Here is a 26,181-nt window from a genome sequence, read left to right as displayed (position 1 = left end):
CGGCCAGCATCAAAGAGGGCGTCCAGGCCCGCAGCCTCCAGTCTGCGCACGCTCTGCTCGCCTCCACGCGTCCACTGTCGAAGGCAGTCCGCCAGGTTCCGCTCTAGCCGCCGCGCTCGGTGGTTGCCACCACCAGCCAATCACAGGGCCCGGACGCCGCTGGCCCCGCCTCACGGATCAGCTGAGGGAGCCGAGATGTCCGTTGACAGCGGCGGCGGCGGCCGCGCGGCCGGTTCCGGGTTCGGCGCGGGGCGGGGGGTAAGAGGGCGGCGGGCGCGGGCGGCCGTCGGGACCCGGGTGGGGGGCTGGCGGCGCGGGCCGCGGCGGCGTGGCGCGGGCGCCGAGGAGGAGCGGCGGGCCGCAGCCTCTGCCTTCGCGGGCCGGGTCTCACCCGACGTTTCCGGGTCTCGTCAGATGTGAAGCCGATGGAGCGGCCGGGGGAAGGCGAGCAGCCGCCGCAGCAGCAGCCGTGGGGGAGACTTCTCCGCCTGGGCGCCGAGGAGGGCGAGCCGCACGTCCTCCTGAGGAAACGGGAGTGGACCATCGGGCGGAGAAGAGGTGCGGGGCGGGGAGCGGGCATGGGGGACGTGGGACGGACTGGGGGCGAGCCGGGGACGGGTCCGGGCACGGGGGTGGGGACCGGGGACCCGGGATGGGGGCGGGCGACGGGGTCCGAGTGCTGGGGGACTGGAGCCGGGACCTGAGGGCGGGGGCTGGGCGAGACCGGGCCCACTGGGCTGTGGGAGGCTCCTGGGCGCGGCGCGTTCTGCTGCCCGGTTTTTCCGGGGGAATGGGCCGTCGTGTAACAGCTGCCGTTTATTCACGTATTGGTCGGCCCAGTTACTTCTGCGTGTTTCATGCAGGTTATTTAATTTTCACTGCAACGTTATGAAGTAGGTGCAATGATTTATCTCCTGGAATGCGGTTTTCTCAAGGGTATTACTACCCAAAGCATCTTCTCTGACCTTAATGGAGTGAAATTAGAAGTAAGTTAGCAGAAGGAACACCGGAAAATCCACAGATATGTGGAAATTAAATAACACTCTTAACCCACCAGTGGGTCTAAGAGGAAATCAAAGGGGAAATTAGAAAATACTTTGAGATAAATAAAAATTTAATGTACCAAAACTTAGAGGATGCAGGTAAGCAGTGCTCAGAGGGAAATTTATAGCCGTAGGCAGCTACATTTAAAAAAAAAGATCTCAAGTCCCAGCTCCTAGAATAGAGCTGCTCAAATATTTGTTGATGTAATGAACGTGGGAAGCTATGGCCTTGAAGAAAGTCCTGTAACTAGTGAGAGGAAGAGCCCCACCCCCCCACGCTTGCTGCCTCTAAACTCCTAGCGGCCATCTGGTGATTTAACCTCCCTTGTAGCTTTCCTACTGGGAGTGAAGTACACTGATCAGGCCAACAAAATATTTCGTTTTTCTGCAAATTAAAAAGTTGTCACACTGACTTTATACTTTAAGCAAGAGATAATGAGAAAGATTAGTGTTTAAAAGCAAATGTTCTTTGGTTTCATTTTACCCATCATCATGCACCTGTACCTGTTTTTGGTTGGGGTGTTTTGGGGAGGCAGTCTTAAATCCCAATATCAAGTTAATTTTTTTTTGTTGTTTTTACAACTTTAAAAATATTTACATATCATTGGAAACTTTTCAAGATGTATTGTCTTTACTTGGTGTGAATGGAAGTTTGGTGAAGAGCAGAAGCCTGGAGACTACAACCCTCATGCCCCCTAGGCCACCAGCATCACCACCACCGCATAACCTGCTTTGGGCCAATTTACCTTCTGGTGCCTTTGTAGCTACTTCATGGGGTCACTGTGAAGATTAAAGGAGATCGTGAGTGAAGTGCTTAGAAGGAGCCTGCCTAAGAGTTAGCACTTAATGTTAGCCATTGTTGTTATAACACAACACTGTAGTATCATTTGACATGCTGATATAAGGAGCAAAAATGTGTTGTTGAGTTGACTCTTAATGGAAGTCCTTTCCTTGAATATATTAACCTTCCCAGCAAAACGTAGTTCGCCTGGGCTGCCATAACAAAATACCACAGATCACGAAGCTTAAACAGCAGAAGTATATTTCTCACAGTTCTGGAGTCTAGGAAGTCCAAGATCACGGTGACAGTCAGTTTGTTTCCTGGTGAGAACCCTCTTCCTGGATTGCAGGCAGCTGCCTTCTCGCTGTGTCCTGGCCTGCTGGACCAAGAGATCTTTGGCGTCTCCCTCTTATAAATGCCTCAGCCCTATCAGATGAAGGCCCCACCCTAATGATGTCATTTAACTTTTATCATTTACAGGCCTTCTTTCTAAATACAGTCACTTTGGGGGATAGGGTCTCAGGTTGTAGAACTAGATTTATGTTAAAACTATTGCACGCCTGCTATATACAAGGCCTTATTTTGAGGAGAAGGGAGAGCTGAGTTGACGTGTGTGGAAGGATGCAGGGGTTCTCGCCTTCCCAAAGAGCTTCCCATTCTCGGGGAGTGGCAGAGATGTGTACCAACCATGGAGAGAGTAACCAACTGAACGACAAGCAGGGCAAATACCAACAGTAGAACTTTAGCAAAGGTATTTCAGTTCTCAGTTGGAATGCAGATGTTCAGGTGTGGAGAAGCCTAGTAAAACCCCACTCCGGTGACAAAGCCTGGTGACCAGCCTGGGTCTGGGGCTGCAAGGAGACCATCTAAGAATGCCGTCTAAGGGGAATCACACTGTATTGCAGCACAGTCTCTGGGTCTGGCTGCCTTCCCTTGGTTGGTGCTTTTGAGGTTCATCCTTGGCAGTTACATATATCAGTAGTTTGTTCCTTTTTGTTGCTGGATGATGTTCTGCAGTGTGTTTATTAATTCACCACCGGTTGATGGGTACCAGTACTGCTTCCCACGTTTGGTTATTAAAAAATAAAGATACTGTAGGGAATTACCTGGCGGTCCAGTGGTTAGGACTTTGCACTTTCACTGCCGAGGGCATGGGTTCAATCCCTGGTCAGGTAACTAAGATCCTGCAAGCTGCGGGGCGCGGCCCAAAATAAAATAAAGGTACTATAAACCTTAGTAGCTATGGTGCAAACCTGTTATAAGGAGATTAGTGACTCAGTATTAAAACACTCCTGAAAGCTTTTATTCTTTTTTTTTTTTTTTTGCCATACGCGGGCCTCTCACTGTTGTGGCCTCTCCCGTTGCGGAGCACAGGCTCCGGATGCGCAGGCTCAGCGGCCATGGCTCACAGGCCCAGCTGCTCCGCGGCATGTGGGACCTTCCCGGACCAGGGCATGAACCCATGTCTCCTGCAACGGCAGGCGGACTCTCAACCACTGCGCCACCAGGGAAGCCCGCTTTTATTCTTTTGATTTAAGGAGAGAACAAAGCATTTGAGGGTTTTCCTCTTGGATTTGATGAGGGTATAACAATTGTATTGAGCTATAGATGCATCCCCCTTCTGTTTTAAATTTTCTTAAATGCTTACATGTGCCTATGATAATTTACTCATTCATATTTTCTGTGACTCTGTCATTGCTTTAATTTTGTGATGATTTATGAAAGCTTAGGTTACACAGAAGAAATTAAGGACCAAGATACTGAAGATATTTAATAAGCCCCATAGTTTTTTTAAAGTTCTGTAATACTTATCAGGCTATCTGCATATGCGTGCATATTGTAAAAATGTCACCAAGAAGCAGCTGATGTGTAGCTGGAGGTGTTGATGGCGCATATCCTCTAGGTAAGGAGGAGTCAGAAAGGTTCAAGACATAGTCCCTGTCCCTTACTTTGGATTAACACTTAAATGCTTTTTTAAAAGTTTCTTTGTACTTGATTAAGTGCTGTCTCCGTAAGTGGGTACAACATGGGTCTTGACTTCCAGCCGCATGCTTTGTTTAAGCAAAGGGCGGTATTATGCCCGGTACCCACGGTCGTATCCAGCACGCCCCCCTCACTGTTTTAGGTTGTGACCTTTCATTCCCCGGCAATAAACTGGTCTCTGGAGATCACTGTAAAATTATAGTGGATGAAAAATCTGGTCAGGTGTCGCTGGAAGATACCAGGTAAGCTCTTTCTGAACTTCTTTCCTCTTGTAGCTTCAGGAAGCCGACTTGAAGCCAGTGAGTGCAGAGAAGAGACAAGGGCCTGCTTTCTATAGCTCAGTAGTCCGATAGGGTCTCCGGGTATTGGAAGATGTATTTTCTGGTTTCCAGGATGGGCTACTTAGTGACACTTTGGTGTCTGTGACCGTTCTTAAATGTATTCAGGTTAAAGCAAAAATAGCTCAGAAATAAGACTTAAAAGGCAGTGATACATTTTGGGTTCTTGCAAACCTATTCAAGTTAGACTTCCCCAAATCAAGAAGTCTTTCTTTTTTTTTATTATTATTATACCACATAAGTAGTACATGAAAGTGAAAAGCTTTCCAAAATTCCACTCACCCACACAATACATACATATTTATTTTGTATTAATGAGATTATACTGTTATACTGTGTATCTATTTTACTTGGAATGTTTGCAGAGTGCTCATCACGTCTGTATGTCTAGGTCCATCTCGTCTTTTTCATTATTATATAATAACTTGTCAGCTCCCTTACTGATGGAAAGTTATTATTTTGACTTTTTCTTATTATAAATGACCCTGCAGTGACTCTCCTCCAAAACTCTTTCCATTCATGTCTGATGATTTTCCTGGGGTAAGTTTATGGGAAGGAATGCTGGGTGGAAGGTGTGAGTGGTGGACGGCCATCCAGCAGTGTGTTGAGAACACGCCTTTCCCACAAGGTGATTTTTTTTATTGTTGTGAAGGTCAAGTGCTATGAGATTCTTTGGTAAGTAGCAGTTTGAGGGATAGAAGACCAGGAATTTGGTTTTATTAGGAAGAACGGATGCTGCTTTTCCTCCTCTGATAGGTAGCAGGTCAAGTCCTATATTTCTCAGCACAATGTACAGTAACAGTGCTGGTTCCAGAGTCTTCTTTCTGCCTCAGGCCCTGGCTCTCCCACCCTGGCCACAGGATAGTATGTGCTTCCCAAGGCTGCTGTAACGATTACCACAGGCTCAGTGGCTAAAACAGCACAAATCTGTGATCTTACAGGCCTGGGTGGTCAAAGTCCATCTCAGGTCTCATTGGCGTCAGCTCCTTACGGGGGCTATAGGGGAGAAGCCATCCTCTGTCCTTTCCAGCTTCTAGAGGCTGCTGCCTTCCTTGGCCGAGGTGGCTGGAGGGGCAGGGGTGTTCCAGGTGGGAGGAGCCGCAGGTGCAGAGGCCCCGAGGTGCAATCAGGAAGACCCCGACGTCCACGCTGGAGAGACTGGACGTTAGCCTGAGAGCAGTGAAGAGACACCGAGGGGTTTAAACGGAAAAGTGAAATCAGACTTCTGGGTTAGAAAGAGCTTGAGGATAGGTCGTGGGGAGAGCCTGGCAGCAGAGGCCGCGGCAGTGCTGCAGCAGCTCTGCTGGTCTCTGTAAGTGGGGCTTTACTGGGAAGGCAGCCCAGCCCTCCAGGGACCTGCCACCTGTTGGTTGCAGGAGTTGGGACGGAGACAGCCTGACCGCGCAGCCTGAACTATTTCCTGCCTGGCCCTTTACAGAAGTCTAAAGTAGTGGCAGTCTGCTCAGAGGGAAAGGTGACGACGCGTCTTCAGCACTGGGGGCCTTAGGAGTGGGGCCGTGGAGCTGGGGCCCATGTGGACTGAGTGCCTGAAATTGGAAAGGGGCGGGGAGGGCTTGCTCAGTTGCTGAGTTTGGCTTTTGTCCGGTGCGCTCTTCCCCTTGCCTGCGGGAGCCGCTCCTCAGGGAGGTGCCTCCTGTCCCGCCTGACCGAGGTCCCGGTGTCTCCTGGCCGTGCCTTCCCATCAGGCACTGTGGTCCCTGATTAACTGGAGTGACTTCCCAGCAGCAGGGACTGCGCTATCTTCTGCTCGGTAGCCCTGCGTCGATTTGCTTTTGCCCAGAGCCCATGTCGTAGGAGGGTCAGTGCTCATGTGAGGAGTGAACTGAGCTGGGCCGCGGCTGCCGGAGCAGGGTTAGGCCTGTCGACAGAGCGTGGTGCAGAAGCAAGAGAGAAGCTGGGAATCAGAGCACGTGCTGCTGGTGGGCGTCCAGGGCTCCACCAGGAGGAGAACGTGGGGCTGGCACAGCGGAGGCGTTAAAACACTTGACACACCATTGGGCTGTGAGTGAGGGGGCAACAGGCAAGGTTCTTCTCAAGAGAATTATAAGGTGGCACGAGTATTTACATCATTCCTATGAGTGTTCTGTCATTTGCAAAGTGGTAGTATTGAACTGCTTTCCTACTGGCTGTAGAAAAGGAAAATTTTAACTCCGAGTTGTTTTAAGTAGGATAAATTGGATTTTTGTTGTCCCTACAGCACCAACGGAACAGTAATTAACAAGCTGAAGGTTGTTAAGAAGCAGACTTGCCCTTTACAGACTGGGGACGTCATCTACTTGGTGTACAGGAAGAATGAGCCAGAACACAGTAAGGGAGGGGCGGTTCCTGGGCTGGACTCACGGGTGGTGCAGCAGGGACCTGCCACAGCGGGGAAGCATTGTGGGAAGAGGCTGTTGAAGCAGGCATTTCCTGAAGGAATGTTAGTGCTAGCTGCGTCCCCTTTTTCGTTCATGTACATTCTTGGTGTGGGTAGCGTCTGTTGAAGAATGGGAGTGTTGACCTCGTGGACTGAGCCCCAGCCATTCTTAAGAAATGCCACTGTGGCCATGAGCCACGGTCTCGATATGGTAGCCAGGGAGACGGGGTGCGGGGGGGCGGTGAGGAGGGCACCTGAGTGAGGAGAATAAGGCCTAGAATGGGGGCTGGAGGCCACGGACAGCTCTGCTTTGGGAGGCTTTACGGGAAACAGCAAAGGATAGATGGGATATTCCGTGAGGGCTTTTCCAGCTCTGAGCATCTGCGCCTGTGTTGGCGGGAGAAGAATGATGCAGGACAGGGAGAGTTAGGGGAGTCCTTCGAAGGTTACCCCGGAAATAGGAAGAAGAGGGCGGGTATCCCCTAGACTGTCCTCAGCAGTCAAAGCCAGCCCCCGGCCACAGGGAAGGATCTTGTGTCCGGTCCTGGTGGTTTGAAATGACAAGACACAGGCTCACTCCTCCTCATCGCTTTGCTTGCCTTAGTCTGCCTCCTGACGCCGGATGGTTTTCTGAGGCTTATTTAAGTTTGGTTCAGATGTTTTGGATCACTTGCTTTAAAAATCCCTTAAACCGGGGGATGTGGTTACTAGCTGAGAAGTCGAACTAGTCAACAAGGGCAAAGTAACCGTGAGGTGATGGGAGGGAGCAGAAGAGAAAGATGGGCTCTCTTGACGTGTGGCAAACGCCACTCCGGTTCGGTTAATTTCCTTCAGATGTGGCATACCTCTACGAATCCTTCCATGAAAAGCAAGGCGTAACGCAAGACTCCTTCGGTAAGTGAGATTTTCGCAAAGGAGCGGGTGCATGCGTTGACTCTTCATCCGCTGGAATGTATTCCTGACGCAGCGGCTCCCCCTGCGCCCCGACTGTGTTATGCTCCTGCTTCTTTGTGCTTACAGAAGCTAATAAAGAAAACGTGTTCCACGTGACCAAAGATACCTCAGGTGCAGGGCGAGGCGACGACCCCCAGGATCCCCAGGTCCTGCCATCGCCACCCGCCACTCAGGTGTGCTTTGAGGAACCACAGCCATCAACGTCCACATCGGACCTCTTCCCCACGGCCTCTACCTCTTCCATGGAGCCCACCTCTGCAGGGCGAGGGCCTCCCTCCAGCTCCGGTGAGATGGGGATCTCAGGGTGGTAGCTGCGTTGCCCTTTGTTCGCTAATCCTGCCTTGCATTGTTATGGAGACAGACAAGCCACGGAGGAGTTCAGAGGTGGTGTCAGGCATCAGGCTGTCAGTAGTAAGATTTCTGTAGGAGTAAATGTCTTGTTCCATCCCCAAGAGACAGGCTGAAGGCCAGGGACTACAATACTGTCGTATTCTTCACAGGTTATAATTCATATACTGTAAAAATCACACAAAGTGAACCCTTCCGTTTGTTTGTTTTTTAACGACATCTTGGATTACCTGCGCCTGGTTTGAGTCAGTGATGCTTTGAACTGCTGTCTCTTCTTCTGAGGCAGGTGAATCAGGATGTCTCTTGTTTGTCCCTCTCACAGGCTCGAGAGGTGCAGACGTCTCCCCAAAAGGGTGTGGTCCATCTGTGGCAAGTGATGAAGTCGTCATCTTCCCTTTGGCTCTCCCAGCAAGAGAGGGGGCGTCCTTTTCTCTGTCGGAACCCAAGGACCAGGAGGACTTGGAGCCCGTTAAGAAGAGAGTAAAAGCAGGTCAGAGTCCAGTGGTTGCGTGTAGCCTTGGCGCCCCGGCAGCACCGTCCCATCTGAGCCTGTTAGGGCCCCACCATCTGCAGAAGTCGGAGGACCCTGTCTTCAGCTGACACCTGTGGTACCTCAGCATCTTCCAGATGGCAATCTGGGCCTTTTCTTTCCTGTCTGCACCGTCGGGATTGAACTGTGTTTACTGTCAGGATATGCTCTTGGTCTGGAGACCACAGTCTGGGGTTGCAGCTCTGTTCTGATACAGCAGCCAGTTTTTAAGAGTATATTATCTTTAAGTGATAGTTTGAACCTTCACGTTAAAGGTGATTTTGAGAAAAATCTATACTTTAAAAGTCAAAGTTAAAAAGATTGTAAAAACTTTTGGGAATGTTGTTGGGAGGACAGTAGCTGTGAGGCAGGCCTGAGAGCTTCCCCTGGATTTGGGCAGTGTGACAGGAGGGAGGGCCTCGGAAAGAAACTGCATTATCTGATGTATTGAGTGGAAAATTGAGTTGATTGGCCTGGGGAGGTGTGGGATGAGTCAGCAACAGGTACAAAAACATAAGTATGAAAATGGAGCCACTTTTAACTCTATGAGAAATGAAAAATTGTATAAGGAAGAAAATTATACTGTGTGAGCAGTGAATATTTAAGCATAATAATACAAATACAATATACTGAACAAATAATTGTGTTAGAATAATATTGGGAAGGAGACCCAGAGGGGCAGAGTCCTTCTCTGCTTTAATGGATGTCAGGAGATGATGTCTAAAATCCATCAGCCTAAACGTAGCATGACAATTCAGAAACACAGAGGTCCGGACCAGAAGAAACAGAAGACATGAAAGTTGTTTCCCCAAAGGAGGGAGGGTGAAGCTGAGGACAGGCTGGAGCAGAGGGCTGCTGCTTTGGTTTTCTTTTAAATATTTGACTTTTTAAATTGTAAGTATTTTTTTAATTAAAAATAAATTTAATCTCTGATTATAAAAAAAGTAAAACACACTGGCAGAAAAAAAAAAATTTAAGCTCCTGGTAACATTTGAGGGTCTGTATTTTCCAGCACTTTCCTGTGTGCATATGGGTCACATTTTTTGTTTGTTTAAACAAAAATGACTTTACACACAAATGCTATTTGACACCTGGCCTTTATCTCTCACCCGTGTATCCTGAGTGTCTTTTTTATGCTGTTAACTATTATAAAGCAAAACTTAAACATACTGGATTATGAGACTTACTTTGAACCTTTGTAAAAATGCCCTTTAAAATACAGTGAGGGAATGGCCATCATCAAAAAATGTACAAACAATAAATGCTGGAGAGGGTGTGGAGAAAAGGAGCCCTCCTACACTGCTGGTGGGAATGTGAATTGATACAGACACTATGGAGAACAGTATGGAGGTTCCTTAAAAAACTACAAATAGAACTACCATACGACCTAGCAATCCCTCTACTGGGCATATACCCTGAGAAAACCGTAATTCAAAAGAGTCATGTACCAAAATGTTCATTGTAGCTCTGTTTACAATAGCCAGGACATGGGAGCATCCTAAGTGTCCATCGACAGATGAATAAAGAAGATGTGGCACATATATACAATGGAATATTTCTCAGCCATGAAAAGAAACGAAATTGAGTTATTTGTAGTGAGGTGGATGGACCTAGAGTCTGTCATACAGAGTGAAGTAAGTCAGAAAGGGAAAAACGAATACCTTATGCTAACACATATATATGGAATCTTAAAAAAAAAAAAGTTCTGAAGAACCTAGGGGCAGGACAGGAATAAAGATGCAGACTTAGAGAATGGACTTGAGGACACGGGGAGGGGGAAGGGTATGCTGGAACGAAGTGAGAGAGTGGCATGGACGTATATACACTACCAAATGTAAAATAGCTAGTGGGAAGCAGCCGCATAGCACAGGGAGATCAGCTCAGTGCTTTGTGACCACCTAGAGGGATGGAATAGGGAGGGTTGGAGGGAGAAGCAGGAGGGAGGAGATACGGGGTTATATGTATACATGTAGCTGATTCACTTTGTTATAAAGCAGAAACTAACACACCGTTGTAAAGCAATTATACTCCAATAAAGATGTTAAAAAAACAAATACAGTGAGGGGACTTCCCTGGTGGTCCAGTGGTTACAACTCCGAGCTTCCATTGCAGGGGGCGTGGGTTCGATCCCTGGTCGGGGAACTAAGATCTCACATGCCCCGCAGCGTGGCTAGTAAATAAATAAGTAAAATTTAAAGATTAAAAAAAAAATACAGGGAGGACTGGGTCTCCTGTCCACAGGTTAAGACATCTGTAAAACCAAGAGATGGAGTGCACTTCCTCCATGGTCATGATGTTGAGAACGTGTCCCTTTCCCTTGCAGACGGGGAGCCCGCCCTGAACCTGCCCCTGGTCACGGACCCGGGCGGAGACCCCCACAGTACCCTCGACGTCAGAGCTGCGACCGTGAAGCCAGACAAGATGGAGGAGACTCTCACGTGCATCATCTGCCAGGACCTGCTGCACGACTGTGTGAGGTGCGTGCGCAGGGCCCGCGGGGCCGCAGACGGGGCTGGCCTCTGCGTCAGGCCCAGGACCTGCTGCACGACTGTGTGAGGTGCGCCCACAGGGCCCACGGGGCCGCAGATGGGGCTGGCCTCTGCGTCAGGCCCGCCGAGGTTACCGTAGCCGTTCTCCTTGTGCGGCTGACGAGCTGAAAGCCGGGCCCGGTGACCGACGCTGCACAGGAGCCCGCGAGACGCGTGCAGTGGCTCTGACCTCAGTGACGCCAGGTCCACCTCAGCTAGAGCAGGGGAGCTGTACCGAGTGGCCAGCATCTCGTGGTTAAGGAAACACGGTAGTTAAGGTTGGAGCGAAGGTGCCAGAACAAAGATCTCTCTTTGCTTCTCTGTGGGAACTTAAGAATTTGTCCACAGTTCAGCATAAACGCGGGTCTTTGCCACCCACACCCAGTGTCTCCGCTCTTCCCGTTCCTGGTGGCCCTGGCCCCCAGTGGTCCCTGGCCCTCCTGGAGCACAGATTGCCGCGTGGCCCAGTCTCTTGTAGCTGGCAAGCGCACAGATGAAGCAGTTGTAGCCGAACGCCGTGTTTTTGCGCAGGGACTGCTTCTCAGGAGGGTCGTGGAAGGCAGGCAGCGTGCCCCTGCGTGAGCCGAGGTGCAGCCCCGCCAGCCACAGGCCCCACCACGGCGTGGGTGGGGCGCCCCAGAGCACAGGCCTGAGGCCCTGCGGAGCCGAAAGATCGGGGGGCGGGAGGCGGGGGGCAGTTGGCCCATTCTTCTGTTTTTACCCGAACCTCAGTCTGAGCAGGGCCACGTCCTCCTTCAGGGAAAGAGGCAGCATGACTCTGGGTCCCTGCTTCTCACACCCAGTGCCCGTCCTGTGCCCTCAGCCTGCAGCCCTGTATGCACACCTTCTGCGCTGCCTGCTACTCGGGCTGGATGGAGCGCTCTGCCCTGTGCCCCACCTGCCGCTGTCCAGTGGAGCGGATCTGTAAAAACCACATCCTCAACAACCTGGTGGAGGCATATCTGCTGCAGCACCCGGACAAGAGGCGCAGCGAGGAGGACGTGCGCAGCATGGCCGCCAGGAACAGGATCACGCAGGACATGCTGCAGCCCAAGGTCAGGAGGGCCTTCTCCGACGAGGAGGGGAGCTCCGAGGACCTGCTGGAGCTGTCGGACGTGGACAGCGAGTCCTCGGATGTCAGGTGAGCCTCGTGGGGGCGGGGCGGGCGGGGCGGGTCTGACCACTCCCCAGGACCTGCTGGTCTGGGCCGCTGCTGAGGTGCGACGCTGTGGCCCAGGTGACTGTGGTGAGGCTTGCTCACGGCCCTGCCTCCTGCGACAGCCCCTTTTTTTTGGTATATGTGGAATATTTATTCTATTATTTTGTTGCTGATCTGTATATTTTTTCTAGTTTATTACGATATAACTAACATACCGCACTATGTAAGTTCAGGGTGGACAGCATAGTGCTTTGGCTTAATTACTGTGAGAGGATCACCACAGTAAGTGACACCCTTTTGTTTGCTGAGTCATCATCAAGTGCCTTGATTCACAGGCTGAGACAGACTCTGCAGAAGCACACTCACTCTCTGTAGCTTGTCTAGTGATCATATGTCCTGCACCGTAAGTTGCAGTATTTATCATCTGTTAGGATGTTATTGTAGAAAAGCCACAGTCACCTGGCAGAGGGTGCAATCCTAGGAGACAATTTTTTTTTTTTTTTTTCGGTATGCAGGCCTCTCACTGTTGTGGCCTCCCGTTGCGGAGCACAGGCTCCGGACGCGCAGGCTCAGCGGCCATGGCTCACGGGCCCACCCGCTCCGCGGCATGTGGGATCTTCCCGGACCGGGGCACGAACCCGTGTCCCCTGCGTCGGCAGGCGGACTCTCAACCACTGCACCACCAGGGAAGCCCTAGGAGACCTTATTTTATCTGCTGTAGAATGTTGGGTTTTTTTTCATAAATTTATTTATTTTATTTATTTTTTGGCTGCGTTGGGTCTTCGTTGCTGCACACAGGCATTCTCTAGTTGTGGCGAGCTGGGGCTACTCTTCATTGCAGTGTGCGGGCATCTCATTGAGGTGGCTTCTCTTGTTGCGGAGCACAGGCTCTAGGCCCACGGGTTCAGTAGTTGTGGCTCACAGGCTCTAGAGCACAGGCTCAGTAGTTGTGGCGCACGGGCTCAGTAGTTGTGGCTTGAGGGCTGTAGAGCGCAGGCTCAGTAGTTGTGGCGCATGGCCTCAGTAGTTGTGGCTCGCGGGCTCTAGAGCGCAGGCTTCAGTAGTTGTGGCACGCAGTCTCAGTATTTGTGGCTTGCGGGCTCTAGAGCGCACGCTCAGTAGTTGTGGCGCACGGGCTTAGTTGCTTCACGGCACGTGGGATCTTCCCGGACCAGGGCTCGAACCCATGTCCCCTGCATTGGCAGGCGGATTCTTAACCACTGCACCACCAGGGAAGCCCTCTGCTGTAGAATGTTGATGTTTCCAGACTTGGAAGTCCAGGGTATGAATTTTTGTGTTGAGGCCATAAAATTTAAAAAGACAAAACAGCTACCCCGCTCCTCAGTTTATTATCTTTGTTTCTTTCCCCCAAATTTAGCACATAATGGTCAAACAAAAAGAAAACCAAAAATCACTTTTGGTTTGTGTGAACATTTTATGACGTATTTATCTGGCCATACACACGTGTAGTCATACATACTTATATTTTTACCGTTTAAAACATTTCTTTGTAATATTTTGAATTCCGAACAAAGCTGCAGTGCATGGCGTGCATTTACAGTTCAGTGCACATGTCCAGTCATTTCTTGGAGATAAGTACATGGAAGTAGGATGCTCAGGTCAGTAGTCTCACTGAGGGGACGCCTTGCTGGATCTGGCATCTGTCATGAAATGCCTGTCAGAGAGTCCTGGTGTTGGTGCCCCACAGGGTATGCAGAGGGACAGCAATGATGCCTGCGACACTCAGAGTAATGGGACAAACAGGTATCTTATTCCCATTTATATGTTTTTCTTACATATGAGGCTGAATGTCTTCAGTGTTTCTGCATTTTCTAGTCAGGTCTCGCCTGTCCTTCCCATTGGTGGCAGGCTTGGGCAGGCGTCCTCTGACTGAGATGAGGGGAGAGTCCGTGCGTCCCTTTCCTGCAGATTCTGTTTTACCATCTGCAGATTTGAAAGCTCAGCTGAAGTGCGTACAGCTGGGTGAAAGCCCCTGCTGACAGCGGCATCCAGCCCTGGCGTGTTCTGCTCAGATTTTAACAAAAGGAAGGGTGTGCACTGGGCGGGCATCAAACCTGTGAGAGCGCGTCCTGCCCAGTGTGGAGACAGGGTGGCTTTGCCCCCAGGGATGGCTCAGTGGGGCGAGGGGCAGGGAGAAGACATCTCAGTACCCCAGGAGTGGCCGAGGGCTCTGGGAACGTGCGGGAAAGGGGGGCTGGGAGGTGGCGGGGAGGAGAGCCTGCCCACTGCTGCTGTGCAGGATGTGCGCCGAGCCATCCTTCCCTTCTGCACACACTGGGTGCAGCACCTGGTGCAGAGCTGAGGCATGCAGGCAGGACAAGGCCGGTGAGCGAGTATCTGGGTCTTGTCCCGTCACCAGGGCTGGGCCGTCGTTGCCACCACCCTTACACACGGCCAGAGCAGGTGTCTCCTCTTTCCTCCAAGCTCCGGGTTTTCTTCCCTTGCAGTCAGCCGTACATCGTGTGCAGACAGTGCCCCGAGTACCGCAGGCAGGCGGGGCGGCCCCTTCCCTGCCCAGGGCCCGGCAGTGAGCCAGGGGCACCTCAGGCCCCTGGGGATGCACCATCGACGTCCGCCAGCATCACGACAGGTGAGACAGCCACACCTTCCATGCTGTCCCGACCATTCGGGAAGCGGGTGGCACTTCTGCGGGCTCCTCTCTGCTCGAATGGCTCGTTGCTTCTCATAACCTGTTTGGAGCTAAGAAACCAAATAATTAACTTCATTTGTGGGCCTCGGCTCTTGGACACACCCAAGGATTCAGTCCTGATTCTAACACTTACTCCCCGCCCAGCCCAGCCCACTACCTCAGGGCAGTCGGCATCCCCCGTGGTGCTCACACCAAAGCCAAAAGGACCATCACACACAGGCCCCTCCAGTGAGGGACTGGCCTCTTTCCAGCAACAGGACATGATGTTACCAGAGCCGCCCTGAGCTATCTGTTCGATGCCCGTTTCAGTGGGCAGGTCCCCAGGTGCCCTCGAGAAAGGGAAGGTGGACACGTGGACTGTGGTTTGTGGTCCTGCGTTGTAGGGCCTGGCCTCTCTGCCACCGTCAGCCTGAGCCTGTCAAGAGGCCACTGACCTAAGGATTGCGACCCAGAGCCGCGTTCTTAACCATCTTCCACGATGCTGTGCCATGGCTCTTGGGGGCTTCCTTGTGGGCCCCTCAGGTAGGGATGGCTGGGGCAGCGTGTGGAAGGCCCCACTGGGACCGTAATGCAGTGTGCACAGGCAGAGCCTCGTGCGGTGCGTGAGTGACGGGGGGCCGGGCCACGTGGACACAGCTCCTGGTCCAGGGTCAGCCAGCAGGGACTAGAGAAATCGCTTTACTGTTCTCTGGGCTGTCCTTCCTTTACGGGAAATGGTAAAAAACCTTCATGTGATCTTTGAAATCTTGCTACAACTACTGAACCAGGAGATAACTTCGGTCATTTTTCAATCTATTTAAACTTCTTAGTTTGAGTGGTAGACCGTCACTTGGCTGTAGGAAAATAGGCCTGAGTTCTGTCCGCATTTTCTTGTAGGTCTGTGTCCTCGTGCATACCTTACAGCTGCCCCTCTAGGTGTGGTCTGAGCCGCTCTTGCTGCCCATGTGCTGGCGGCACCAGCCTGAGCGTCCTATCTGTTCCACAGCCCAGGACTACGTGTGTGCCCTGCAAGGAAGCCACGCCATATGCACCTGCTGCTTCCAGCCCATGCCCGACCGGAGGGCGGAGCGCGAGCGGGACCCCCGCATCGCCCCCCAGCAGTGTGAGTGAGGGTGTGGGTGTGCGCCGTCTCCCCGGCGCCCCTCCCCACCTCGGAGCCGCTCCTGTGTGTCCTTCCAGCTCAGGTTTCAAGAGTGTCGTGGACTTCTCTGTGTGGTGTGAAGTAAGGGCGCAGCTCTGTTTCCACCTGCGTCGTCAGGTGTCTCTGCGGGACCACGTTGAATAATCTATCTTTTCCCACCGGTTGATAACCCCGCCCCCGTCATACACTAAGTTTACACACACGGGGGGCTCTCTTTCTGGATCTTGTATCTGACGTGTGTCCCCACAGTAGTTCTCCAATGTGTCATTTTATTCTATTCTATTCCATTCTATTCTGTTCACTGTGTGGCTTTCTGGACCGCAGATCCCTGACTAGGGATTGAACCCGGGTCCAAGGTGTCACTTTAAAGTCTAACGGATTAACTACATGGTGCTTTAATTTACAGTCTTTGGATCACTATGAAAATCGAGCTTGTCATTTATTTACCAGTCCCTTGAGCCTTCTCCTCGCTGGATGGCGTGACCGGTGCTTGTGCTCTGTGTCCGCAGGTGCCATCTGCCTGCAGCCCTTCTGCCACCTGTACTGGGGCTGCGCCCGGACCGGCTGCCTCGGCTGCCTGGCCCCGTTCTGCGGTAATGCTGGCCCTGCCGTCGATCGCCGCCACCTTCCCCTGTTCTCTCGTGCACTTGAGGCCAGTGCTGGGCTAGCCGTGTGCCCGAGGAGGGAGAGGCCACGTTGGTCACCATGAGTTGGCCCCTTTCCCTGGTGGTCTGCGTAGGTTTGCGAGCGTCAGTGAGGGGGACGCTGAGTCATGCACAAGGACCACCCCCACTAAAAAATCGTGTCCGGACTTCACGACCCCAGACCAGGGGCTGCACAGACTGGCTGTTTCTGGGGGGAGTGGAATGGAAGTCCTTTTACTTTTTCTCTGTTTGAAGTTGTATTTTGTCATGGAACTTTTTATTCTTTGTAGACTCCGTAATGAAGGAAATTTGGTTATCTTAACTGTTGGGTGAACGGTGCTTTTGTAAAGTGTGTATGAAACGGATAACACTGCTTCCCTCCGTCCTGACAGAACTCAACCTGGGCGACCGGTGTCTGGACGGGGTGCTGAGCAACAACAACTACGAGTCGGATGTCCTGAAGGTACAGGCGCGGCGAGGCCAGCGGGAGGCCTTCCAGGGCCCGCCAGTGACCTCATGACCCTGCACTTCTGACTAGTGCCGCCACTGTATCTGCTTATCCCTATACTCCCCCCAAATAGGTATTCCTTCACACCCGCCACACAGGAAGCCACAGGAATTGTGTCCCACAGTTCCAGCTCCTGCTCGGCCTGCGCGGAGTGGGGCAGGGCGCGGCCGGCCCTCGGGTGGAACCAGGACTGCCCCTCGCTCTCTTCCCGCGTTGCAGGGGGCAGCCGGCTTTTAGAACTTCAGTGCTTAACGTGCACATCAGTCCCTTGCCAGGAGCCTTGCCTTCACCTGGATCATGTGCGGCCTCGGCCGCAGGGTGAATGGCGGGCACCTCAGCACGGCGGTACTCAGGCTAGATGTCCACAGGGCCTTTCTTGTAGGTTTGCACAGAAGGAGCCAAGCAGCTCCACGTGTCTTGAGGGCAGAGCACAGATCCAGACCCTGGCTTCCTTGTCATGTGGTCATGGGCCTGTTCTGCACTGTGGCCACTCCGGCCAAGGTTAGGTGTCTCGCTGCTCCTGTGGTAGGAATGTCTTTGCAGAATTTCAGAGAGAGTGTGTTACCTCTTACGCTCGAGGTTGTGAAGCTAGCCTGCCTTTTGAGACTCAGAAGAAGCACCTTGGACAAAAATCTTGTGCAGTAGTGTGTGGATGTGATACCACGTCTGTCCCAGGCCTCCTGGTCCGCGAGGCTACCTGGGCCGTCCAGGCTGTGGTCCTGGAAGCAGGCCCCCTAACTGCACGCAGTGCTCGCCCTCTGCAAGTGCCCACCACGTTTAGGTGCTTGGCTTTACCCACCTTCCAGGGCCTTTTATGAAATGTCAATCCTTTTTGCCATTTTAGTGTTTCTTTCTCCAAGCTTGTGTTTCTTCTCTTGCCCGTTTCCCTGTTACAGAATTATCTGGCCACCAGGGGTTTGACGTGGAAAAACATGTTGACTGAGAGCCTCGGGGCTCTGCAGAGGGGAGCGTTCCTGCTGTCTGGTAAGCCGCGTTGTGCCTGCTCTCCCGCACCGACAGCGGTGATTCCCAGGGCAGCTCTGCCTCTGGTGAACCAGCCACACCCGCCAGGCCGCACACCGGCAGTACTGCTTGTCGGCTTCCCACGCTCACACCTGAGACCTCCGCCCACCCTGGCAGACACACACAAACGTCCTACTACTCTTGGGTTTCTTTCTTTATGTTGGGTTTGAGTCGACATGACATATTCTGGAATCTTTCCTCACACAGGGGAGGGAAGGGGCACAGCTGGAGAGGTGTTGGCCCTACCGCTTGTCAGCGTTGACATCCTGGGGCTTGTTGTTCCCAAACCCTCGCGGTCCTTGGTGCCTGTCCCTCAGTGCGTGGGTGACTCAGTGAAGGCTCGCCCCCTCTCCCAGGGACACCCAGTGTATTGTGAAATGTGAATTTTTGTCACTAAGGGAGGGTGCAGAAAAATCAGCAAGTGATTTTTTTTTTTCTTAAGACATGAATTATTATGAAAGACTTGAGAGGTTTGCTGGGAACCCTTCTAAGCTGTTTTTGGACACATTCTAGTGAATGTCTTGGGTTTTCTCTGCTGCGACGGCTCTGTGTGGTTGGGTCTTAAGTCCTTGTGCTTTTTAATGGCTATTTTTATAAGAATGACGTGGTTCACAAAGAAAATGTAAGTGGTGCAAGGAAGTCTGAAGGATAAAGTGAAAATCGTTAGAAATCCCATCGCCTAAAAATATACCCAGTGATAATACTTTCACGATCACCCTTCCAAGTACATGTACCCATGTGTGTGTATAATTTGTATGAATGAAATCCTATCGGATATGCTTTTAATAAGCTATTCACTCACCAGTATATCTTGGATCCTTCCTATGTCACTAAAGATCTATACCGTGATTGTTAGTTAGCATCCTGATACCGTCGTTCATGTAGCCAGTTCGTTAGCAAAGGATATTTCAGTTGTTTCCAGCTTTTCACTGTGTGAAACAACACTGAAGCTGCCAAGCATGCAGTCCTGTAGGTTTAACAGTTGTACCCTTAGGATAATAAACAGGGCTGCTGGAGGCACGGTTGAGGTGTGCCTGGGGCCTGAGGGCCAGCATCCCCTGAGCCCATCAGCTGCGTGTTTGCCTTCGAGGCCTTGTAAATATGAAAGAGGCAAATGGTGAGGTATCATTGTTTTATCTGCCATATTTGATTATTAATGAAATTGAAGATCTTTTTGTTTTACGGGACATTTGCTTGTCTGTGTCCTTGGTCCATGTTTATGTTAGGCTATTTGAACCTGGGAGGATGGATTTGTGTGATATCTTTGTTAATTAAGGGTACAACACATTGTCATTTGTGCTGAAAATACGTTCTCTGCTATTTCATTAGTATTTCGTTTTTGTTGTACGTGTTTCCATTGTGATGTTTAAACTGTAGGCAGTCACATTTACAAATCCTTTCCTCTGTGCCGTTCGGTTTTCATGTTGTAGTTGGAAATAGCTCAAGAGAAGAACATTCATTCCTCTTAGTACTTTTCTAGATTTTTTTGAATATTTGAATTTTTAATCCAGGTGGAATTATTTTGCCATAAGGAAGTAAGTTGGTATCTAGGTTGGTTTTGTTCTCGTGTTCCAAACGTCCAGCCCTTTGTCTCCGGCCAGTCTGTGGATCATGCACTGGTCCCCCAGCAGTTTGCAAGGCCGCGTCTATTTTGCCGCCGTGCTTGTAAGAGGCTGTGTTCCTTCTAGATTACAGAATCACCGGGAACACCGTGCTGTGCTACTGCTGTGGCCTGCGGAGCTTCCGCGAGCTGACCTACCAGTATCGGCAGAACATCCCTGCTTCTGAGCTGCCGGGTAAGGAGACCCCCGCCCCTACCCCCACCTGGCCCACAGCTCAGTTCTCTTTGCATTGGCTCCTACTCTCCTTTGCAATAGCTAGATAGCCTGTGTGGGCCTTTGCTCTGTGTTCTTAGCGGACGTCTGCGTCGGCCAGGGACACGGGCGGGTCTCAGGGCCGTCCCTGCCTGGTGCCTGCTCAGGCTCTGGGTCTCTGAAGCAGGTTGCTAAAACAAGATGCCCAAAAAACGTCCTATGGGCAACCGGAGTCATCTCATTTCTAACCTGGGTTTTCAGTTGAACCTTTTTTTCCATTCCTGGAGAACAGTGCAAGGAAACGAGCTGTGAAGTGTGACGAAGCGCTGTGCGTTTGAGCTGCAGTGTCTCTTTGGCCTTGGCTTAAATTCACTAGGCTGAGTCTGTGAGTGTGGTATGTGTGTCACACGTGTTCACTTTTTTCTCTCCCTAGTGGCCGTAACGTCCCGTCCTGATTGCTACTGGGGCCGCAACTGCCGCACTCAGGTGAAGGCCCACCACGCAATGTGAGTGCGGCACGGGGGCGGGGGCCGGGCCGGGGCTGAAGGAGTCCCCTGCAGAGAGGCAAACCCACGCTTTCCCTACAGGAAGGTGCTCTTCTTTAAGCGTTTTGGCCAAGTTGATATCGCAGCTTTTAGGGATGTGCGTGAACTAGTCAGCTCTCTACTTATAAACTAATTTAGTTGTCATGCTTTTATAAAGTCACATAGTATATATCAATAAAAAACCATCACTTAGACACTCTGCTTTTCTGTTATCTCATTTCATGAAACGTTGGCATACAAACGTTCACCTCCCGCTCCACCTCTATGTGCCCAGCGCACAGGCGGCCATCCCCAGCCCACACGTTCAAGGTTTAGCACTCTCCGAATCCATGGCTGAGGTCACTGAGAACGCCCATCCCGAGCCACGCCGCCGTGCACCTGGGTCTACCTTTGGTGCCATGATGGCTCGTAGGCTCTTGCTGGGAGTGTCCCATGGGGTCTTTGGAGGCTTTCACGTTGACATGCACGCTGCCACGCGCGGTGGCCCATGAGAGCAGGCTCGCCTACGCTTTCAAACCGTAAGGGAAGCAATCACATAAATGAGTCCTGAGGATGGATGCTGTGTGGGGCAACTGTAACCCCAGACAGCCACTTGAGGCTCAAGTGGAAGTACTTGAGAGAGCGCCCCTGGCTTAGGAGTCATCATGAGGGCTCCGGAAAGGCGGCTGCCTCTGAGGGAGCGATTTGGCGGAATAAAAGGCTTGCTTTGTATGCGAGCATTAACTGTGTGGAAGAGACCATTTTATTCTAAGAAAAGAGATTTCAGCAGTAACAGGCTAACCGTTCTCAGTAAACACTTGGGTCAGGGCAGCAAAGATACAGTCGTCTTCTTGGAGAGGAGGTGGCGTCAGCCCCGCCAGGTCACCCGCAGTGCCTTGGGGATGCTTTGAGTCTCTGGGAATTACCTAAATGTTCCACTTACATTTTAAAATTTAAAAAAGGAGAAAAGAGGCTGCGTTTGGGGCTAGTTTCTTTGATGGTATGAGAGACAAGCCCTTGCAAACCCCCAAGCACAGGGTTGCTTCTCCTGTAGCTCCCCCAGGCGCAATTCAGAATTCCTTTGTTGAACGTGTCTCTGATGCCCTCTTGTGTATTTCACCGTTGTCTCCCTGCAGGAAATTCAATCACATCTGTGAACAGACGAGGTTCAAGAACTAGACATCCAGGGAGGCAGCACAATGGCTTGGGAGTATTGCCAGTCAATGACAGTGTCTCAGAAAATACTGAATACAGACGCTTTAAGAGCATTTCACAGTGCCCCTCAGGGGACGCCGGGGGTCTCTGCTTCGGGCACTCTGGTGCGACCTTTCTCTTGTGGAGTGAGACCCTCTCGGCGAGAACCCCTACCAGTGGCGCCCAGAGCCCTGGGCCAGAGCAGGAGCTGTCAGCCGTCCCCTCCTGTTGAAGACGACCACAAGGTTTGCTCTCTGTACCTTTCGCACAGCCACGGTCAAAGCAGACGTCTCTCTTCAAGAAAAGTGCCCTGGGAGAAGAAGGGGAATTTGTCAGAAATGCTGTGCTGTTTGAGGGAAGGGAACAGAGTTTCCAGCTGGGGCGCACACAGCGGCTGACCTGTGCACTTTCATAGGTTTGGTGCTCATCTCCTAATAAGACTTAAATATCGCAAACTGTAGCACAAATGATATAACTTATAATTTACAAGTTGACTAAAATGGGAGATAGTATGATATTTGAAAGAATAAGCATATGTTTCTGTTTATAAAAGAAAAATCATCAGACGTCCAGGGACCCCAGCTCCAAGGGCATGATTGGGTCACTGCCACGCCGGGCTCCTCAACACAACTGCAGCCCTGCCAACCTGTCCCGCCTTCTTCACTCCTCCCCTGCGGCCGGGGCCGGGGTGGCCAAGGGACCTGGGGTGCAGGTCGTCCCTGGTGGTGCCCCGGCCTGCCAGTAGCAGCTTCTTCCCACCGAGAGCTTCCACAAGTCCTTGCCCTTTCCGCCTGCTATGGGTTTGCCGTGTCATCTGGAATAATACTTGAAATTTTATTGTTTAAAAAAAAAAAGTTTTTTATCAGTTGTTGAAATCACCCATTAACGTTTGTTTGCAAAATTGTACCTTTTTTGCTTCTTCTCAGGAATACGATTTTCAACTTTGTGTTGCTCTTGATACAGACTCTGAGAAGCAGCGCTCCGTGGAAGAAGGCCTCCTTCCTGCGTTCTAATAAACAAGCCGTGTCTGTTTCTCTCCCCGGCACGTTCATTCGTGTGCTGGTTGTGATGTGCTCCCTCCTGTCACGGTGGGACCGGCTGCAGGCGTCACTGGTTACCTGCTGACTAACAAAGAGCCCCCCCCGGGGGGCTCTACTTGGATTAGCCTCGCAGGCCCTGCGGGCGCATGTGACCTGGGGTCAGGGCCCGGGTCTGAGCATTTGGGAAAAGGCACGGGTTCCCTTGGATCCGCCAACCCCGACTTGGTCCCAGGTTGAAGGCACGGCTTTGTGTCTAAGCCCCGGCCTGGCTCGTGCGGGCACGAAGCTGCCCTCCACGCTTAGGACCTTGACTCATCACCCCCTTCACTTCTGACCCTGACCCCTCCCTCAGACTAAGAACAGAGACGCAGGCCCCGTAGCAGATGTAGCAGCGCTCCTGGCCAAGGCTTAAACACGCAGCCTTCCGTGGGCTACGCTGGATCCGTCAGCGAAGGGCAGGGCATGCACCACGTCAGACTGCTGGTCCCCGGTGCCGGCCCGACTGCAGTGGAACTTGGATTCCCCACTTCTGACAAGCACACCGGGGTCAGAACGGAGCTTGTCAGCTCTGACCTGAGGCAGGAGCCCGGGCCGGGGTGGTGGTTCTCCAGGCTTGCTGACAAGCTGTTTTACAGGGCGCACCGTGCGGTGTTTCTGCGACTTTTCTCTACTTCCTGTTCCGTGACACACACACCCCCGCCCCCTGCCGCATCCAGCCCACAGTGGGTTGGAGCCTGCTGTGTGCTCGTGTCCTGGTGGCTCAGCTCGTGCCCGATGACTCCCGTGTGCTTGTGGCCGGCTCCTTGGGCCCAGCCCGCGTCCTCGTACAGCCTTGCTCAGCCCATCCCCAGACCCGTGTCCCTCTTGGGCTCCTGGTGCCCCCGTCAGACGGGCTGGCCCTGCCTGCGCTTCCCATCTGCTGGGCATCCTCCAGGGGCTGCACACTTGCCCTTCCTGGCCTGTGGGTTCAAGCTCCCAGGCAACCACCTGGAGTCCTCTTCGGGCCAGCCTCTGTCAGCGCTCCTGGTGTGACCAAGGACCCAGCAGGTCATCTTAAATACCTCATAGCTAACAGGATTGGAATCACAGGCCCAGATCTGAGAGCCCCAGCATGACATCGGTGGATCTTGCCCCAGGGAAGTGCCCAAACAGAGAGAGTGGATTCTGAGCCAGGCCTCTATCAGTGGGGGCACTGCAGCCAGACCAGTCTTCATGCAGCCAGCAGAGAAGACGCCCAGGAAAGCTCAGGTTCTGAATCAGGATTGCTGCTGCAGAGGGCACCAGCAGCCCAGCACCAAGCAGCTGACCTGTGCTCTGGAGGAAGGAAGAGAAAATGGGGGATGGATTGGGTTTGAAAGTCCAGAGTGAGCCTGACTTCCAGCGCGGCTGGATGCGAGACCCTTCTCTTCCTGTGTGTGGTGGCCGCTTCCCAGACCTCAGCCTTCCTCCAAGCTGACACAGGTGAACTGGTGGCCTCCCCACCAGTTCGAACAGAAGCCTGTCCCTGACCCCCAAGCTGATGAGCAGCGGGACCCAAGCCTCTCACCGCCTTCTAGCCGCCAGCACCCCGTAAGCAGGTGGGGCTGGGGGAAGGCAGGCTCCAGTGTCACCAGCGAAAAAGCAGACTGACTGCTGGGCCAGGCAGCCCGCTAGAGCTCAGCCCGTCCCAGGCCTGACGGTGACGGGAACCGTGCTGCTGGGTCTCGGTTACTCCCCCGGAAGTGCCGGCCTGCAGTGGCATTCGTAGCTCCCTGCAGAATCAAGTCCGAGGCCCTCAGCACACAGGGCTGCCACCCAATTCGGCCTCTGTGGCTCTGTCTCCTCATTCCCACCCCTTCCCGGCCCCTCTGAGATGGAAGCCATGAAGTACACACCGTGAGGGGTGTTGAGGACCCCCCAGTCGAGCCGTCCAGCGCTCCCTTGGGCGTGCCACGTGCCGGTTCATTTCTCTGTTGCAAATGGATGTCCTTTCCATCCTGTTCCTCGGGATGCTGGCAAAGCAAATGCAGCAGAGATGAGCTGTGCGCGTTCCTTCCCACTCTTAGCCTCTGCCCCGGGTCCCAGTGGAGCTGGGAAGCTGGAGGGAGGCCCAGCCCCGCGGATCTGCCAGCTGAAAGTCCTGACCTGCAGAAGGACCTCGTGGCCAGCTCCCAGGGGACAACTGTCACCATCTCAGGAATGACTCCCACTGGTAACTGAAACACAGCCCTTCAGAAAATTGTATAAACTTGGAATTCTCAAGTTATGATTAAACAAAGGTAATAAGCACTCAGGACTCAGCCCTTCTTGATAAACGTGCGCATCTGGCTGTTCCCTCTGCTCCCGAGGGCGTCTACGACTGTACCTGTAGGTTCTCTGCGGTGCTGCCTTTGATCCGGTCTGTGGACCTCACTGTTGGTAGCTTGAAACTGGCCCCACTAGGAGTATTTACACCATGGAAATGGGTAATTGCTGCAAATCAGGGTCATTTTGTTGTTTTCTGGAGAGAAGGTTGTTAAACACCAGCATGCCACTGCACCCAACCAGTATAATCGTGAGAAATAATAGTTGTTTGAAGCCACTGCGGTTTGGGTTGGCTTGTTACATAGGAATGAATGGTGCTACCACGGCCCACAAAGGCCCAGCACTGGGTGGCCCCCTCCCCTCCCTCAGCAAACCTCCCCAGGGTCTTCCGTAGCTAGACCCAAACCTGGGCCCTCGCCCGGGCTGCCTGGCGATGTCTCCTCCCCACTCAGGGCTTGGCCCAGACCCGCTCCCTGGAGGGGCCTCCCAACCAGCCATTCTAGCATCAGCCTGTCTGGCTTTCTTCCTGGTGCCGACCATTGGAAAGGAAACGTTTCCTTACTATTTATCTCCCCTTCACAATTCAGAGCAGGACACTTCCTGGCTGCTCCGCTGGTGTAAACTTGGCTGAAGCGTCTGCTGCCCGCTGGCAGTCGGGTGCTCACAAAGACCTTGCTTTGCACCCCTCTCCTGAGGCTCTTCTCCTCTCTGTTGAGCCTAGTGTGTTCTCTCATTTTGTTTTCTGTGTGTTTCCTTCTGGAGATGGTGATCCTGACCTGTATCCTCATCTCTGGTTCTCCCCCACCCACACGGAGCAGCCTGGCAGGACGAGTGTGGGAAGCCATGTTGAGTGCTGACCCAACCGTACGTGGTGCTGTGGGCGGCGCTGCTGTCAGTAGCAGCTCTGTGTGCCGGTCCCTGGGGACTGCATAACATGCACCACAGATGGGGAGGCCTAAACAACAGACACTTCTGGTCTCGCAGTTCTGGAGATAGGTGTTGCAGGGCTGGTTCCCCCTGAGGCCTCTCTCCTGGGCGTGCAGACGGCTGTCTTCTCCCCGTGTCCCCATGTGGTAGTCCCTGTGTGTGTGTGCCCTGATCTCCTCCTCTTATAAGGACACCAGTCACATTGGGTTGGGGCCCACGCATATGGCCTCATTTTACCTCAGTCACCCACTTAGAGTCCCTATTTCCGCACACAGTCACATTCTGAGGTCCTCAGGGTTAGGGCTTCAACATGTGAATTTAGGGGGGCAGAGGCAGACACAGTTCAGCCCATAACACTTTGTCATCAAACAT

At 52.4% G+C, this 26,181-nt stretch overlaps 1 protein-coding gene across 2 annotated transcripts; it reads left to right on the top strand.

Annotated features, from left to right (window-relative positions):
- Positions 1-141: 141 nt before the first annotated feature.
- On the top strand, positions 142-25,090 carry CHFR (checkpoint with forkhead and ring finger domains). Of its 2 annotated transcripts, XM_079943408.1 has the most exons (17): positions 142-258; positions 415-558; positions 3,950-4,049; positions 6,364-6,473; positions 7,357-7,416; positions 7,543-7,761; positions 8,147-8,314; positions 10,677-10,830; positions 11,705-12,022; positions 14,509-14,651; positions 15,697-15,813; positions 16,362-16,445; positions 16,889-16,959; positions 17,901-17,988; positions 19,716-19,823; positions 20,275-20,347; positions 21,502-25,090. In XM_079943408.1, exons 2-17 carry the CDS (start codon positions 426-428, stop codon positions 21,542-21,544), a joined length of 1,989 nt encoding a protein of 662 aa, XP_079799534.1. In that variant the 5' UTR covers positions 142-258; positions 415-425; the 3' UTR covers positions 21,545-25,090. The 2 variants fall into 2 exon arrangements, with proteins under 2 accessions (XP_079799534.1, XP_079799533.1); XM_079943407.1 differs by lacking the exon at positions 142-258 and having other exon boundaries at positions 406-558.
- Positions 25,091-26,181: the final 1,091 nt, after the last annotated feature.

This window comes from Stenella coeruleoalba (genome assembly GCF_951394435.1).
Source record: "Stenella coeruleoalba genome assembly, chromosome: 14".
Taxonomy (NCBI): Eukaryota; Metazoa; Chordata; class Mammalia; order Artiodactyla; family Delphinidae; genus Stenella; species Stenella coeruleoalba.
Note: the sequence above shows the minus strand (reverse complement) of the source record. Positions and strands in the feature narration are given on the sequence as shown.